Source organism: Trachypithecus francoisi, unplaced genomic scaffold (assembly GCF_009764315.1).
Source record: "Trachypithecus francoisi isolate TF-2019V2 unplaced genomic scaffold, Tfra_2.0 Lachesis_group1, whole genome shotgun sequence".
NCBI lineage: Eukaryota > Metazoa > Chordata > Mammalia > Primates > Cercopithecidae > Trachypithecus > Trachypithecus francoisi.
This window is the reverse complement of record NW_022681454.1, coordinates 60,980,448-60,998,036: the sequence shown is the minus strand read 5'-3', so window position 1 is coordinate 60,998,036 and position 17,589 is coordinate 60,980,448. Positions and strand designations below refer to the sequence as shown.

Sequence of the window (17,589 nt, the reverse complement as noted above, 5' to 3'; positions counted from 1 at the left end):
AGAAATGTATGGAGACCATGGTTCTCAAACACATTTCATTCCAAGTAAGTTTTAGCTTATGTATTTTATTCCTCTTCCTACATAACTCATTAAGAAAGACCTCATATGTTTCCTAAAATAAAATCTTGAATTAATCCAGTAAAGGCACTATTTTTTATATAGTGCTTTTCCTTTCATTTATAAATCAATATACCTTTCTAAACCTAATTTTTTTTTCAATTTTACATTTTAAAATAATGGAATACATTACAAAAATATATTCTTAATTTACAGTCGGAAGGTATTTGGTCTATGAGAAGACTTGGCTCTCCATCTTGCTACCAAGAAGTTAAAGGAAGAATTTAAAAGTTCTGAATCTGAATCACTTGTTCCCCCAGGCAAGAGAGTTACACTTCTAACGTATATGGTTACAATTCAAGATTCTCAAAAGGAGGTAAATTCATATCACCTACAACTTATTTCAATCAGAACTTCATAAATAAGAAGGTGAAAATCATTAAGCTCATATTAACATTTATCATGGAACATTTTAAGAGAACAGAATGATTTAATTTTGATTCAAGTTTTAAGGTAATCAAGAGGTGACAGAGGAACTCCTTTTGCTCTGACCCATGATCACTGAAACTTGTCTCAGAATGTATTACTCTAGTTTGTGGTCTACTTTGACTATAATTGCAATCTTCTAAGAATGACTGAAAAACTCAGTCTTCAGTGTCTGCATTATTAAAAACAACTTTTAAGTAAACTGAGTGTGTTGATGCTATTGAAATTGACATTTTAAATAATTTTCTAAAGCAATGTTCCAAATTTCTGTAATTTCATCCAATTCCTTTATGTATACGTACCCTGACTGTTAATTTCCCTATTGTATCATCTAAAAATACAATAAGTATTAAACATAATATTTCTTGTAACTTTCTTACTTCAAGCAAAAAAAAACTCTTCTTCTTATAAATATATCAGACTAATGAAAAGTACTAGGACTAATATTTATAGAAATATACACGGTCAGGAATTGAAATGTAGTAATAGGGTACAGCTTGATGAAACTACGGTTATGACAGAGGGAGCTGATGGGAGGACAGCCACAGTAACTCATCTGGCTTTCAGTTCTCCTATACAATTCCATAGCATATGGCCTATGCTTTCCTAAAAAATATTTAACCATTGCTTTGAAAGAGGTATTAGATATTAGCAATATGCAACAACCAAGATTTACTTATAGAAAAAGCACTCTATCCTACTACCTTTTCTTTAACATAACCAGTCTTCTGATTTAGAATAACAATTTTAGAATATGAAAATTGAGATTCACCTGAAGACCATGACTAATGGTTCAACTTAAACAAAACTCTTAACATGCTAATCTTCTGCAAAGATATTAAATATTAACAGTTAATTAAATAACAGTTAGCATTAAGCACCCATTTTTGCTGAATACTACATTAGGCAATTTGCATATACATTTAATACTTATTACAATTGTGCAATATATATTACTTCTTTTTTCATAAAAAAAACTGAGGCTCAGAGAGGTTAAATACTAATCTAAGGTAACAACAACTTGGTGTGCAGAGCTATTATTACTCACACCAAGTCTAACTGCAAAGCCACTACAGTGACTCTATAAGCTAGGCACACATTTCATAATATTGGGTTTATGAATATAGTCCTGTTGTTTCAAATGAGAAATTTCTTTAAAATTTTCAAGATGTGTTAACTTTAAAGTTATCTTAAATTGCACTATTCTATTCATAAAGAATTTTAGGAGAAGTTAGTAGCATCTGAAAATCAGACTAATGACTAGGTAACAAATCTCAAAAGGCAATCTAGAAGATAAATTATTTCTAAAGAGAAAACTCTTTATTCTTAATTAAGAAAGTTGTCCTGGCAAATTTTAACAGACTTTTTGAGATTTGTTTAAAAAAAACTGGATTACCAAATTTTCTTTTTCTCCACAAAGGAAATTTTATATCCAATGCATAAGCATATCTCCTTAATAGTAAGTAACTTTCAGGTTTAATTTAAACAAACAAACAAAAATAGAAAACTTTTATGCAACATAATTTACTTGACTTTAGCAGTTCTAGCCTAATTTGAAATAAAATTCCACAGAAGAATTTGATTCATTGTCTCCTCCATATAGTAAAAGTTTTGCAAAATAGATTTTAAAGTCAAGTAGCATTATTATTTTCAGATATATCCATCACACTGGTCTTAAAACAAAAAGCAACTGTTTGTCATGTCAATATATGTCCTTTAAAAGGTTTAAAATAACACTGATAATTCATAATTAAGATACTTCTATAAAGCACAAACCACAAATATTTTCAAATTTTAACATAAGCTAGAGAACCAATAGTTTTAATATAAAGGTATTAAAAGAAGTCATATCAGGGATATACAACACACTGGAATAAATACCTGTAACATAGACTCTATGCATTTTTTTAAAAGCAAGCCAAATTTCATGATTTATAAAAGTAAACTTCTTTTGCTACCTCCACAATATGCAAGAGCACATGACAATCACATTCTCTTACTTGATGAGAGAGTTATTTTCATAATATCTTAAAATTATATTTCATTATTAAGCTTTGTCAAGATGCCTACCTCTGTAGTGGAAGTCTTTGGACATGTCTATGGGAGCCTGTTCTACTGCTGATCTCTTGTAGACAACATGAATCCTTCCTTTTTCTTCCTCCATCTGTTTACCTCTTTCCAAGGGTTCAATGAAATACTCTTCATTATCACTTTTTATCATTCCAGCCTAGAGAAAGCACAAAATGTGTTAATTTAAAAAAGAAATATCTATCATCTTCAGCTCACAAGCACATCTTTTTAAATGTCAAGAATATGACTTGTGAAAACTAAAGCTTTTTCTTTCCACATTTGGCTATAAATTTAAAATAGTTATTAACTATCAGTAATTCATATAAGGTAGAAATTCACATATGACAGAAATGAAAAAATTCATATTAAGGTACTATAGAATACAAAATTTACATAGGATGAGAATAGGGAAATCATACAACATATACATGTTATCAAATTGCAAAATAAGTGCATTTATATATTCTACTTGTTATTTTATATCTAGTAAGAATCATACGGGATACATAAATTCAAAAAATCTCTAATTTCCCATAATAACCCATTGTGGGGCAGTTTTCCACACATTACATACTTTTTCACTTATTTACACCTTCCTCCCAAACAAGGTGGCATGAGAGAAATGAGTTCCATGCTACATTCAGTATGTAAAGTTACTTCTTTAAAATAGTCTCAGTAAGCTTCTGTGGAAATTCCACATTTCTAAAGCTTATGAATTTGAAGAACTAACTCATATTTGTCCTAGCTTAATCTAACTTTATGATTAAAATTATAACTTTAATATATATTTTTATATATGTGTATATATATATATATATACCCCTCAAACTGCAGCCTTTCACACTGAAAAGCCTATTCTTACTTTCAGTTCCTTCCATCTCTCTATTGTTTTCTGATTCTGTTTCATCTTTTAATTATTCAGAAAACACCAGGCCTATAGTCAGTACTACAGCTGAAGAAAAATGATGGTTTTTTCTAAAATGTGATATTTCTTAAACATCAAGTCCACATTACAGTCAAGTAGTTGTGGCTCATGTTTCTACTTTAAACATCATACAATAATATGAAATATTAATTTAAATATAAGCACATTTATTTAAAAACAAAATTGGAACAAATAATGTGTTAGTGTGGAGATTGTACTTATTTTGAAAACATATATCAGATTTAGAGATGCCATATTTTTTCTCAGACCTTTAACTTATTCGGTATTTTCACACATGAGGTCACTGGCTCTCAGGCAACACGGACAAGGGAGGAGTTTCTTACTCCTTCGAACTATGTTGATGTCTTTGCCATTATGCTGTCAAGCAACATAGAAATGAAAGGGAGGTGTCCTTTACCAAAGAGCGTATGTTTGCAGCAGAGAGATATATATATTCAGCAAAGATGCCTATGATTATAGCTTTTCTGTTGCACTCAAATCTGTCCTTTTCCTTTCTGTTCTGACTTCTACAACTGGGTATGGTATTTCCCTTCTTCCCCTTTGTAAGCCTCACAGGGATCTTAAAAGCTTATGCCATCTCCATATGCCACTTCTACACTTGCCTTTATGATGTGCACTACAAACAGCCCTGGAACCTATGCGGCCATGTCTCACAAGAAAACAGTACTACAACTCTTCTACTATTCTTGGCCCATACCCTCTGGAACAAACCTCTAGCTTTCACTTAAAAGAGCATTGAGCTAGTGGGTACTTAGTAGTAAAGCTCATCTTCCAGATACTCCAAAAATTGGAGTTTCTTTCTTTACCTGACTAATTACTTTATACTTAGTCATGTACTATGAAATACACAGTATTTTTCAAAAGTTACATAATTATTCCCTATTCAGAGTTGTTCCTATTGGTTAATAGATTCACCTCTTCTACAAATATAATTTCCAACATCTTCCTCATGCTTTCCAATTTTAATTTTAATCTCTTCTATATTATGGTCATATTATTTTATCTCCTATTACCAGTAATTTCAACACTCACTGCTATTGGCCTTCTCAGGCATTAATGAATTAATGTCCATAAACTATATCCAAACTAAGCACGAACACAGTAAACATATAAAAAGTTATTAAAATGTATAAGGCTAAAATGTTGTCTCATCCCTAACATCATCTGTTGGTAGCAAAAAGCGTGAACTGGCTTTATCCTGGAACGATAGGTCTGTTTTTATATACGGAAGTTTATAAGGTGAAGTGCATCAGCATGGGAGTTTCAGTATTCATCTTTATTCCAGTCTTTTCTTTGCTCCAAATCTGCTGTCACTGCATTCTGTAACATCTACATTATCCTCCCATCCTCCTAAATCCACTAACATTTCCTTAGTTATAAACATCATCACTGTTTATTTGGATTACAAAAACTCCCTATCTTAAGATTTTCCAAAGATCATAATGATTCTCCCAGATGAGTGCCTGACTCAGGGAAGAAACAGTGCCACTGAAGTGGTCAGCGACTCTGAGCAATGGGCAATGGCTATTGCAGTCACTTGAAAGTGATAGGGAGGGCAGTGAGGATTAGCCCGTGTGCCTGTTGAAAACACTTCTCCATATTTGCTATGGCAAACATTCAAATTCCAGGCCACGTGATGTTATTTTACCCCACTAAGCCACAGGTAAAACAAAATTCAATGCAATTAAACATCTCATTTAGAAAGGAAAGAAAATGTAAGTCAAACTGAGTCAGTATTAGTGACAAGGCAAGCGTTGGATCAAGTGACGTCCAATAACTCCATGGACTCGAATTCTGAGAGTTGGCCCTTTTATTTGTTAATTTAAGTAAAGTTTAATGAAAGAAAGTACTTTATATAAAGCACTGTACTAAATATAGTAATAAATGAGAAATCCTGAAAGACAGCTCATTTGTCCTCATTTGATTCAATCTAGTTGAATAAATAAAATACATGCCTACTGAAATTCAGTGAGTATGCTATGGAAAGTCCAGAAAGTAATTGACAGGACAGTTGATAGTAAAATCAAGTAAAATTTTTTTCCTCCATAATCTTACCAGACACAGAAAACAGTTAGTAGGAACTGTTGATTTTTCACTCGAAATTATCCAGTATCTATTTCAACTGAAATGTACCTAGTCCACATCACAATAAACCTTTGCTTTGGCCACTGTTACTGTTCACATGATCTACATATTCACCTAGTGTGGCAGCCAAAATTACCCTTTAACATTATCATATTAAATTTGGAAAAATTTGAATTTGGTAGCAAGTGGAGCAAGCATGTAAGGGCTCAAAACATCAGGTGCTTCTTTCTCACTCACATAAAGCTCAAGATGGTTTTGGATTGGCCAGGAAGGGTTTCTACTCCACATAGCCATCCAGGAGTCCAGGCTGACAGTGGCTCTATCATCTTAATATAATCTTCCAGTATGCCTAGTCAAAACGGGAAGCAGTCTGAGGAAGCCCACATGGGAAATGTTTATGAGCTAGCCTTACTGGTGCTATTCACCATTTCCACTTACTGTCATAGATAGGATACAGTTGCATGGCTCACAGCCAACTGCAAAGAGGGCCAGGAAATGTAAGCTGGCTGTATGCCCAGGGAGAATAGACAAATGGATTTTGATGAACAGATGGAAGTCTCAACCTCCAAAAAGATCATGCCACTCCTTTGCTTAAAACACTTTAATTGCTTCCCATTGCACTTAAAACTGCACTCATTACTTTGGCCTTTAAGGCCCACATCATCTGTGCTGCCCACCATCCTCAAGTTTGCCATTCTCAGTGTCCCGATGAGGCCCCAACCTCAGGGGATTTTGTTCAACTTTCTTTTTCTGTTTCTATTCCCAAGGTCCTTATAACCTCAGGTCTTTGCAATGCCATTCGTTCTGCTTAAAGAGCCTTGGTTCCACCACATCACACTTCCCTAAGCTGGCTGGTTTTTATTCTCCAGGTTTCAAGTTAAATCTTATCTCCTTAAAATGATTTCCTCACTCCCTCACCTGACAAAAATGAGGTGCCCCAATCTAAATTAGATCCTCTCTTAGCCAATTATTCTAACTGAAAGTAATGTGTTCTTTTCTCTCCCGGTCCTTAACACAAATTTCAAGGGTGTATTTAGCTGAATGTGAAATCTATGGTTCTCTCTCTCCCCTGTGGAACTGTTAGCTACTAAGGCACATATATCTAGCTTAACCCACTTTTGAGTCTTAAGCTCCATCACAATTGCTGGCACAAAATATGTATTCAGTAAAGTTCTGATGAAAAATTACATGAATGAATGAATGATACAAATGAGAGAATGAAGAACTTTTAGACTTTTGGTGATTTTCCAAAGACCGGAGTATTGCTATAGTGGGGATAGAAGAGAAGGAATGAGAAGTGAGGCCATTCACGGGGGAGCAACGGTTCTAAAGCAAGCTTGTCCAACCTGTGTCCTGTGAGCCACAGGCAGCCCAGGACAGCTCTGAATGCAGCCCAACACAAGTTCGTAAACTTTCTTAAAACGTTATGAGATTTTTTTGTGATTACTTTTAAGCTCATCAGCTGTCGTTAGTGTGAGTGTATTCTATGTGTGGCCCCAGACAATTTTTCTTCTTCCATTGTGGCCCACGGAAACTAAAATACTGGACACCCCTGTAAGTACAAAAGTTCCTGGTACACATGTGGAGAGCAAGCAAGCCCATTCAGGGAACAGTTCATGCAGGGTGGCTCCAAAACAATGTCATGGAAGACTATTAGTACTATCTTGGGTCAGAATTTTAACATGTAGAAACAGAGAACCAAAAAATAAATAAATAAAAAAGAATGTTGATCAGATGGACGAGAACCAAACACTATTTTCATATTTCTCTGACGATTAAGTGCCAGATAGAAGCAAGTAAGAAGCTAAAATAACAGCCCAGATACAAAAAGTGGCAGTGGGAAGAGAAAAGGTCAAGGGAGTGGGGAAGGAATTAATTTAAAAGTGATTTCAGGAAAAAAAAAGTGGTACTTTTTAAAATGTAAGCTCCTCTGCTCAAAACCTTTCAAGGTCTCCCCTTCTCACTCAGATTAGTAACCAAACTTCCTACAGAGTCTACCTAGGCCCTCCCTGATCTCAGCATCACTGCCTTCAAGACTCCATCACCTCTCTGGCCTCATCTGCTCACTCTCTTCCTTGTTGGCTTTACTCCAGCCATGATGGGCTCCTTGCTGATTCTTGAATACTTAGGGGGTGTTTTCCCTTTAAGACCTTTACACTGGCACTTTCCTCTACTTGGAATCCTCTTCCCCTAGGACTCTGCATGGCTAACATTTTCACCTCCTTTAAGTCCTTGCTTAGGTGTTGCTTCTCAAAGAGCATACACGGACTACCCATCTGCTTCTCAACCCAGCACCCCCAGCCTCTTTCCCTACACTGTTTCCACTGCACTTATTGCCCTCCAACAGACTGGATCACTTAACTGCCTATCATGTTCATTGTTTATTGTTAGTAACCCACCACTGCCTTGCTGGTCAGGAATCACTTCTTGGTCTGCTTTGTTCAACTATGTATCTCAAGTGCCTAAAGCAATATCTGGCATAAACTAGACACTCGATAAATACCTGATACATGAAAAAACAACAAAGAAGGAAGGCACAATCTAAGATTACACCTTAGTTTTGAAGTTGGATGACTATGAAATTGATGTTTTCATTCACAGAAACAGGAAAGCCAAAATGGCAAGCTGACTGGAAAACAGGAGAAAAAGTTAATGCGTTTTGTTTTAACCATTCTCTTGAAATAGTGATGGAAATTCCCAGCATTCAGTAGAGAAATACAGAATTGTAATTCAGAAAAAAAAAATTTGTCACAGCCACAATGGATTTGGAATACATCTTCTCAGAGGCAATAACTAAAGCTGTTAATAGAAATGAAGAAGAAAAGTACATAAGGAGATTCGAGGGAGGATCAATAGAGAATCCTGGGAAATGACCATATAACCTTAGGAAACTGTCGTATAGGAAATTCCCAAAATCTAAGCCCTAGACCATGGCCTATAAGGCCCTCCATGTCCTAGCGTTGTCTATTTTTCTGGCTTCTAACACTTTATGCCTTGCTCTTTCTGCTCTAACCACATGGTCCTAGTCCCACTAGCACTACCCCACTTACATCAGTTAGCATCGCTTTCACTCTCGATCCCGACTTTTTCCCTTTCAGCATGACTAGGTGATTTGCCTGGCCCCATTCAGTATATAAGCTTCACATGGGCATGGGCTTTGTCATATTCACTGCTGTGTCATATCCCAGGTCTAGCACAGTGCCTGGCTCAAAGTAGGTGCCTAACACTTGAGGGAGCATGGGAGAAGAAATCAATGTAAGTTATGGAAAAGTGAAGATAAAACACCTTAGATTTAGAAGGAAACTGAAAAGGAATGATGAGAGATAGGAGGAAAACCAAGAAGAGTGTCATGGGCACCTAGTAGGATAGAGTTTTGTCAAAGTAAAAGTAACTGCAGTGAAGAAGACACAGAGAATGAAGTCTGTGAGAAGGAAACTAGGCATGCAAAAGCATTTAATTACAGTAGTGGGGGCTGATGAAATATTACAAGGAATTACAGAAAGAGTCAGTGTCAAAACCACCTATTTTTCAGATCCCAGAATATTCACAGCCATTAGAGGTAGATTCTTCTGCACTTCTTCCTGTCATACCATATTAATATTTCTCTGTGTAGCTACCAAAATTGGAGTGACTATTTTTAAAGTACCTGAGGTTTTAGATAAGTCTTTCCTATACATACTTAAGAAAGGAAAAAATCATCAGTAGTAATAACTAAACAGTCAAAGTTCTTTTATCCACTAGAATGCCCATTTAGGTAGTCATGCACTGTCATACGTAACCCTCAATAAAAAATTCACATTCCTGCTCTCAGGTCTGCAACATTTTATTCCACGGGATACATTTAGCACATATGACAATGAAGTGACTTAAGGAATAAATGTGCACAAAATTCTAAGTACTACTGTTATTTATAATGAAACCAGAAATTTATGACTTAGAAATTTTTGAAATGTCACACATACAATTATATATTCTCCTGTGGGATTCCACTTAAAAAGATGCAATCATTTTTAATTTATCCTTAATGTCAATTAATTGACATACAATATCAAGATAATGTTCTTTAAATTTCCCTATATAACATAAAGTCCTTCATATAAAGTACTGCATTGATATATGCAGAGATTCTAATCTCTGCAATGATATGTGAAATATTTATTGTTTCCCAAACTATTTCCCAAAATTTAACACTAATTTAAAAAAAAATTTATGTTAAATATAGCATTAAATACATTATATTAAACATATTTTATTTTGCTTTAATTCTTCATATAGGCTCTCTGACAGCATTTCAGAGGGGATATTTATAAAATGATGTCTGCTAAAAAGCCAGCTGCAAAATTCCCCTCATCTGGTCAACTCTTCCAGCTACATCACTCAAATCAAACACTGCCAAGAATTCAGAATTAAGTCAGATAGCCTCAGATGATGAAAACAGCGATCACAAAGGCCACACTCCTTACTCACTAGGAGGGGTCCTCACAGCCATATTTGAAGCCCAATGCTAATAAACTAGGTTGGATGGTTTCCTAACTCTCATCAGAGCATAAATGGCAAATGAGAACAAGGGGTGTGGGGTATAGAGAGTTTCAGATGAGATAATGTCTATGAATGCCCTTTATAAAGTCCTATAAGAAATGTAAAACACTGGTTTTTATATGTCTATAATAATAAAAATCAGACATCAAGAGAAGACTAAATTGTGTTTAAGACAAAAATTAGTCTAAGTGACATTTTTTAAAAAGTTCCATCAAAAATTACAATATTTTCTTAAAATTCTGTGTCAAATACTCTAAAACACTTATGCCATGGACACATTCCATTTCTAATTGTAACAACTAAACATTTTATTGCAGTTCTTCTCAAATCTGCTAAGGAAAGAGAATAGAGATGGGTAGCTTTTTTTGGTGCCTCATGAAATAGGTACCAATCATTTAATATAGAATTGCAGCTGAAACTAAATATTTACCATTTTGTGCTAAATCTGTTACAATCTTACACTAGTTCATAGCACAGAAAGGCATAGTAAGTTTTAAATGTCTGGAAAAGATGCTGAGAAAAATGTATATCAATATTGTGTGTGGAAGAGAGAGAATATATGTAAATATAATAGTCAAGTAAGACTATCATTATACTCTAGTGGTATAACAACATTATTTTAGTTTGCTAAGGTTCTCTGAAAACACATTCTGAGAATCACCGTTTCACTGTTATTTCCTCAAACATCTGTTCTATCAATGTTCCAAGCAAACGCATTGTGTAATTCCATTTACAATTAGAATGAACAGATTTTACTATATGCAGATGATTTCTAAATATTTCCTGAATTTCAGGCAGCATTTCAATGGCCTCTCCAGAATTTCTGCAAAGGAAGGATTGAGGAAGGTAAAGTGGTTGAGGAGGGCTGGAAAGTAGAATGACTAGTACTGATTTGAAGCTGTATTCGCAAACCAAAAGTACTATCACTCTACTTAAATAAAAGAAACTCAACTATTGAGATGTATTCAGACAGAGTACCTAAAAAATAAGAGTAGCTGGAATAGCCCCCAAGTCATGCCTTCGATTTCTATAAAGCCTTCCCTTATTCTAAAGCCAGAGGAAATTTTTATCTCTTTTGAACTCCCAGAATTTTATGTATATTTCCATGGCATTTATCATTTTGTCAACTTTGTATTACAATTATTTATATTAACTGTGCTACTGCCTGGAAATTAAGAGATGTTAAATAAGATGTTAACTGTATCCAAATATAAACCTGATTAAATGCCAAATTTACATTTGAGTTTAGTTGGCATTTCATTCAACAATAACCGTTCCGGATGCTTTCTGTATCCCGAAAGCATCTCCTGCAAATGGCTAGAGTCCTGCATTAAAGAAAAAAATAATAATAATGCCATGTCAACCCACAATTTAATTAATTGTTAAAGCAAATGGATCTAACCTTAACCAGGGACATTAGATATTACCATTTCAGTTCCCTAGAGAGCATAACCTTCAACCCTCTGCTGCCTGATTCTTATCAAAATACAGGTGACAAAAAATAAAATTTGAGAAATATTTCCTGAAGGCTAAAGGATTTTCTATACATCCATTCTAATCCCTCTAATTTTCCCTAATCTCCATTACCAACTCCTGCTTCCATTAAGCCAGGCCACAGTTATTTGGGATCCTAATAGAACTGATTTTATTCAACTATACTAAAATGTTAAAACACCTGCCCAGAATGAAGATGATTACACAAAAAGAGCCCTAGGAAGCTCAAATAGCAGTGCATTTGTCACTGAGGACCTTTCTCAATATCATACCCTGTTTGTTGCATGATAGTCCTGGGGGAATAAAATCACAGACTTTAGTAACAGGAACAGTTTTTCTTCTCCCAAGAAACTAGTTCACTTTTATTACAAACACTGAATATTATATAACCAATCAGGAGCTGAAAGAAAACTCAGAGTCAAATCTGTATCCTACTTGTAGGACAGTCTTGTGCCATAAATCCTGGGATACTAACTTTTTATTGGAGGTTATTTTTTCCTTTTTTATGTTCTCTTCTTGCTGACTTACTTTATTGTCAATATTTTATTGTATGAATGTATAGGCTGCTACATATTCTTTGTAATATTGAAGAGGGTAGGTACTTGTTGAATGAAAATATCAGTCCTATATTTCAAGCTAAAGCTACAATAACATTATGGTTTAACTGATGTGAAACAAGAAAGCATATTCCTCCAGAAACTTGTGAATTATGGGATTAAATGCATTAGCAATGCTTAGCATTATCCAATATTTCAAAAATACATGAGTATTCTCAGAAAAAGTTGAGGATGCGTAAATTATTATTTGTATTATTCTTAGCAAAATGTGATAATTCATAAGCCTAAATCTTGCTTTTCTTTTATTTCTTAATGATTCACACTGTACAATGGTCACACAAATGTAAAATATATAAAACATATTTATTTTTAATATGGGCATTTGATTCTATGTTGCTATGGATTCTATTTACATTAGTAAATGCATATACCCAAACTATAACCCCACTCATCTTGGCAGAAGGCATATCTGAACCAAAACAGCAGGCTTTCTGTTATTTATTTCTTTCCATTGATTTGTAAAATATAAAAACAGGTCAAATAATAATATAACAATAAAAAACTAAATTAGCTTGGGCACCGTGCCTCATGCCTATAATCCCAATACAGTGAGAGGCCAAGGAGGGTGGATCACTTAAGCCAGGAATTTGAGGCCATCCTAGGCAATATAGTGAGACCCTATCTCTATAAAAATAAACAAATAAATTATCCAGGCATATAGGCATGTACCTGTGGTCCCAGCTACAGTGTTGAAAGGCTGAGGTGAGAGGACTTGCTTGAACTCTGGAGGTCAAGACTGCAGTGAGCCATGATTGTGCCACTGCACACCAGTCTGGACAACACAGCAAGACCCCATCTCAAAAGAAAAGAAAAAATAAAAAACTGAATCAAAGCAGTCATCCACTCTACTTCTTTCTAGGGTGATTCTTCCTAAAAATTAAATTAGGTGGATAGAAAAAAAGGATCGGCCCTATATTGTTTTTCTATTGCTGCCAAAACAAATTGCCACAAATGTAATGGCTTAAAACAACACAAACTTATCTTTCAGTTCTGTAGATCAGAAGGCTGACTTGTGTCAAGGTGTTAGCAGGGACAATTTCCAAAAGCTCTGAATGCACTGGTACTATTCTCTATCAACCTAACTTCTCACACATGCCAGTTCCACTCTTTCCCAACACCCCTTAGAACTCATTGAATTCATTAATCATTCCCAGGCTACACCCCTCCCAATTCTAATGTAAATGAAGAGAGCCTAAGCTGAAAGTTTCAAGAACTTCCTACTTGAGGTGGCAGAGTGGGGTCCAAGAAATTCCACTACATTCCCCTTTTGAGTGTCAAACACTTCTTTCCAAGTCTCTGCTGGTAACAACCACAGCCAGCTGTGTCAATGATCTTTTTATTCAGTTGATTATGTTGCACGTTCTCAGGTAAGCTCTGTTCCACGCAAAATGACATCATGAGGAATAGAGGTAAGGCAGAAGTATGCATTTATCAGGGCTCTCTGCTATAATACCTTGCTCAAGAGGAATAGAGTAAGAGATGAGTAAAGAAAACCAATCTGCAACTCAGAGCTGGAAAACAGTAGAAGGAAAAAAAAAAAAAAAAAAGAGACAAAAATAGAAGAAAAAAAGAAGAGAAGAAAGGTTAGCTCAATCAATCTCTATGTTCCAAATTCAGAGGGATGGCAAAATGGAAGAGAGAAAGAGCACAAGTGAGAGGCAAAGAGACAGGACATGAAATTCTGAGGAGTTCTTCTGCCTTTTACTGCACAGTAAATATCCACTCCAGCCCTTCTCCATCTCCTAGTATGTTACATGCCTATTGTAGATGTGCTGCAACACACACAATGTATCTGTTGCTAAAATTCCATAAAGAAGGTAAAATACTGAAAAATGTTAATTGCAAGATATTGAAAATGTACAGAAAATAGAGTTAATGTTTTTTCCTTTTGTGAAAGAAGATGAAGTTAAAAAAATGAGATTATGCAACAGTTTAAGGACCTTTTGTCATTCAAAAGTCAGTTTATTAACTGAACACCTAAAAAACCATTATGGGTACTGTGGCTTACCCATTGCTATTGTACTTGTGCAATTACATGGGGAATGGATGGGGACACAAGACGTGAGGAAGAGGAAAAATGATATGAAGGAAATTGAGTTTGAAGATGAGTTGAAGGAGAGGTTCCACCTACCCTAATTTTCTGAAAGTCTTAATAATCTCTAGTAAAATGCTTTTCATAAGTGTTTGACATTTATGAAATTCATGGCATATAAAATTTTATTCATTAAAAAAACTCTCAGCTACTTTTCATAAGGAGCATAAATCGTTGCTTACTGTATCTGTTTTAGTTTTTCATGTAGGACTTTTCATGTTAAGATATTTTACCCAGCAGTTTTCCTTAGTTATGATGAGGTTTATAAGGACATACAAGAAAACCTCTAAGAAAAGACTTATATTGGATGACTAAAGCCATAATAGGATCAAAGACTGTAAACCTTAATTTTATTAACCTCATCAATTCAGTAAACCAAGAACTGCTGATTAAATGCCCATTTTTTTTACGCTTTCCATATTAACATACCTAATTGCCAAGCTAAAAGATAAGATGAATCTACCTTGTTTTAGCATAAAGGAGAAATCCTAGCTTGGTTGACACAGGACTTGGGTTCGGGTCGCAGCTTTGCTATTAACTAGAGTTACTTGTGAAAAGCCATTTAAACTCTCTGGAGCTCAGTTTCATAATCTAAAAAATTAAAAGGGTATGACTAGATAATCTCTCAGATGTCTCCCAATTAAAATTATTCTATTATTTAAATTATATTTTAATATTAGAGCTCCCAAGACATGAATTTGAAAAGCTGCTCCCTACCAATATCCCGAAACCCACTTATTCCCATAATAAATAACTTAAAAGATGTTTGTAAGATTCATATACTTAACTCCTTAAGAAAGTAGGTCACAAACTTTAGTGTGCCAAAGAATTTAGGTCCCAACCTCAGAGACTTTTCCATGTTCCAACTCCAGAGAGTCTGATTCAAAAGGACTGGGATGGTGATCAGAAATCTGCAGTTTTAACAAGCACTTCAGATGCTGCAAGTAGTAGTTGCCTGGAAATCACAGTTTGAGAAAAACTGCCTTAAAATTAATGTGCCAATCAAAATGAATTTTTGGATGTTTATTCTTTTGCTCCAAAATGAATTTTAAGATGGCTATTTAAAGGAAACATGAATAAATGGAACCTATGAATTCAACTATATGTAATAATTGAAATACATAATAGTCATCTGCTAAAGATATAGTAAGTCCTATATACATTTCACAGGTTTTTAAAATTTTATAGAATAACTCAAGGTGTCTTAACACATATTAAAAAAACATATTCTTTCATTCAGTAGAAAATAGATATCTACCAACAGTCAGTTGTTATAGGAGGGAAAAAGCTTTAGAAGACCCAACAATTAAAAAATAGTTTAAGGGAAATGTAAAATCCAAAAGAGCCTAATGCTTTAATCTTAGACATTACTCAAAAAAACATTATTAAACATATCAAAGTGCATGATCATCCTGAACCTTCCTGAGTCAAGGAGATTAGTGACTGATAATTATTAAAGCTAGGATTATGCATTATACTACATTTTGAGGATACATATTAAAGATATAGTCATTGCTCCTAAAAAGATAAGTTAGATTCTAATCAACATTAATAGGGTTAAAATTAGTAGTGACAGGTATAATTTAAAGTATAGGAACTCTGCGTGTAAACAGGAATTCAAACCAGGTCAGTTCAACTATTCCTTCGGTGCTTGCTATTTTCCTTCTGCAGTTGGGTGAATACAGAAAAGACCAGTTCATGGTCAGCGTCTCCTGGGCAGTGTTTTTCAAACTTCAAAGTGTAAATAAATCACCTGGAGACCTTGTCAGAAACAGATTCTGATTCAGTAGGCTAAGATTCAGTACTCCTAATAAATGTCCAGGTAACACTGATGTTTCTGGTCCCCGAACAACAGTTTGAGTAGTAAGGCCTCAGGGCATTTCAACCTTATTGTGTTGAAAAAAGAAAATTCCATGAATCAAATTAGGTCACTGTGGTAGATTGTATTTTCCAAAGATGGCCATATTACAATTGTTCTTATCCCATATGCTTTTCCAAGTGTGACCTTGGCACTCCCTCATCAAGCGATAGAGTTTAATTTCCCTGCCCTTGAATCTAGGCCAGCTTTCATGACTCACTTGTCACAAAAGAAAGTGGTAGAAGTGTCACTGCAGGACTTCTGAGCCCAGATGACAAGTCTTGCAGCTTCTGCTGTGGTCTCATGGAACACTCTCCCCAGTTGCTTCCTCTCAGAGCCCAGCACCCAAACTGGGATATTGGGGGAACCCACACCTGATAATTCTACATGGGTTCTTTTCTATTTCCCTGAGTGTTGGCCGGTCTGAGAAATAAAGGGAAAGAGTACAAAGGAGAGAAATTTTAAAGCTAGGTGTCTAGGGGAGACATCACATGTCGGCAGGTTCCGTGATGCCCCCCAAGCCACGAAACCAGCAAGTTTTTATTAGTTATTTTCAAAAGGGGAGGGAGTGTACAAATAGGGTGTGGGTCACAGAGATCACATGCTTCACAAGGTAATAAAATATTACAAGGCAAATGGAGGCAGGGTGAGATCACAGGACCACTGGATGGGGCAAAATTAAAATTGCTAATGAAGTTTCAGCCACACATTGTCATTGATAAACATCTTAACAGGGTTCAAGAGCAGAGAACCGGTCTGACTAGAATTCGCCATGCTGGAATTTCCTAATCCTAGCAAGCCTGGAGGTGCTGCAGGAGACTAGGGCGTGTTTCATCCCTTTCTACATATGCATAAAGCAGACACTCCTAGGGCAGCCATGTTAGAGGCCTTGCCCTGGGAATGCATTCTTTTCCCAGGGCTGTTAATTATTAGTATTCCTTACTGAGGAAAGAATTCAGCGATATTTCACCCGTTTTTGGTAATAAGAGAAATATGGCTCTGTCCTGCCTGGCCCACAGGCAGCCAGACTTTAAGGTTATCTCCCTTGTTCCCTGAAAATCGCTGTTATCTTGTTCTTAAGGTGCCCAGATTTCATATTGTTCAAACACACATGCTCTACAAACAATTTGTGCAGTTAACGTAATCATCACAGGGTCCTGAAGTGACATACATCCTCAGCTTACAAAGATGACAGGATTAAGAAATTAAAGTAAAGACAGGCATAGGAAATCACAAGAGTATTGATTGGGGAAGTGATAAATGTCCATGAAATCTTCACAATTTATGTTCAGAGACTGCAGTAAAGACAGGCCTAAGAAATTATAAAAGTATTAATTTGGGGAAC

General features: G+C 35.3%; 1 protein-coding gene across 1 annotated transcript in view; it reads right to left on the bottom strand.

The window, feature by feature from the left end:
• Nucleotides 1-267: 267 nt before the first annotated feature.
• Nucleotides 268-17,589, bottom strand: part of LOC117084902 (A disintegrin and metalloproteinase with thrombospondin motifs 3-like) — a 159,747-nt gene continuing 142,425 nt past the window's right edge. Inside the window, exons 4-5 of the mRNA XM_033213319.1 lie at nucleotides 2,614-2,770; nucleotides 268-317 (exon numbers count right to left, since the gene is read on the bottom strand). Of these exons, the coding sequence (XP_033069210.1) occupies nucleotides 268-317; nucleotides 2,614-2,770 (207 nt within the window). The remainder of the gene's footprint in view (nucleotides 318-2,613; nucleotides 2,771-17,589) is intronic.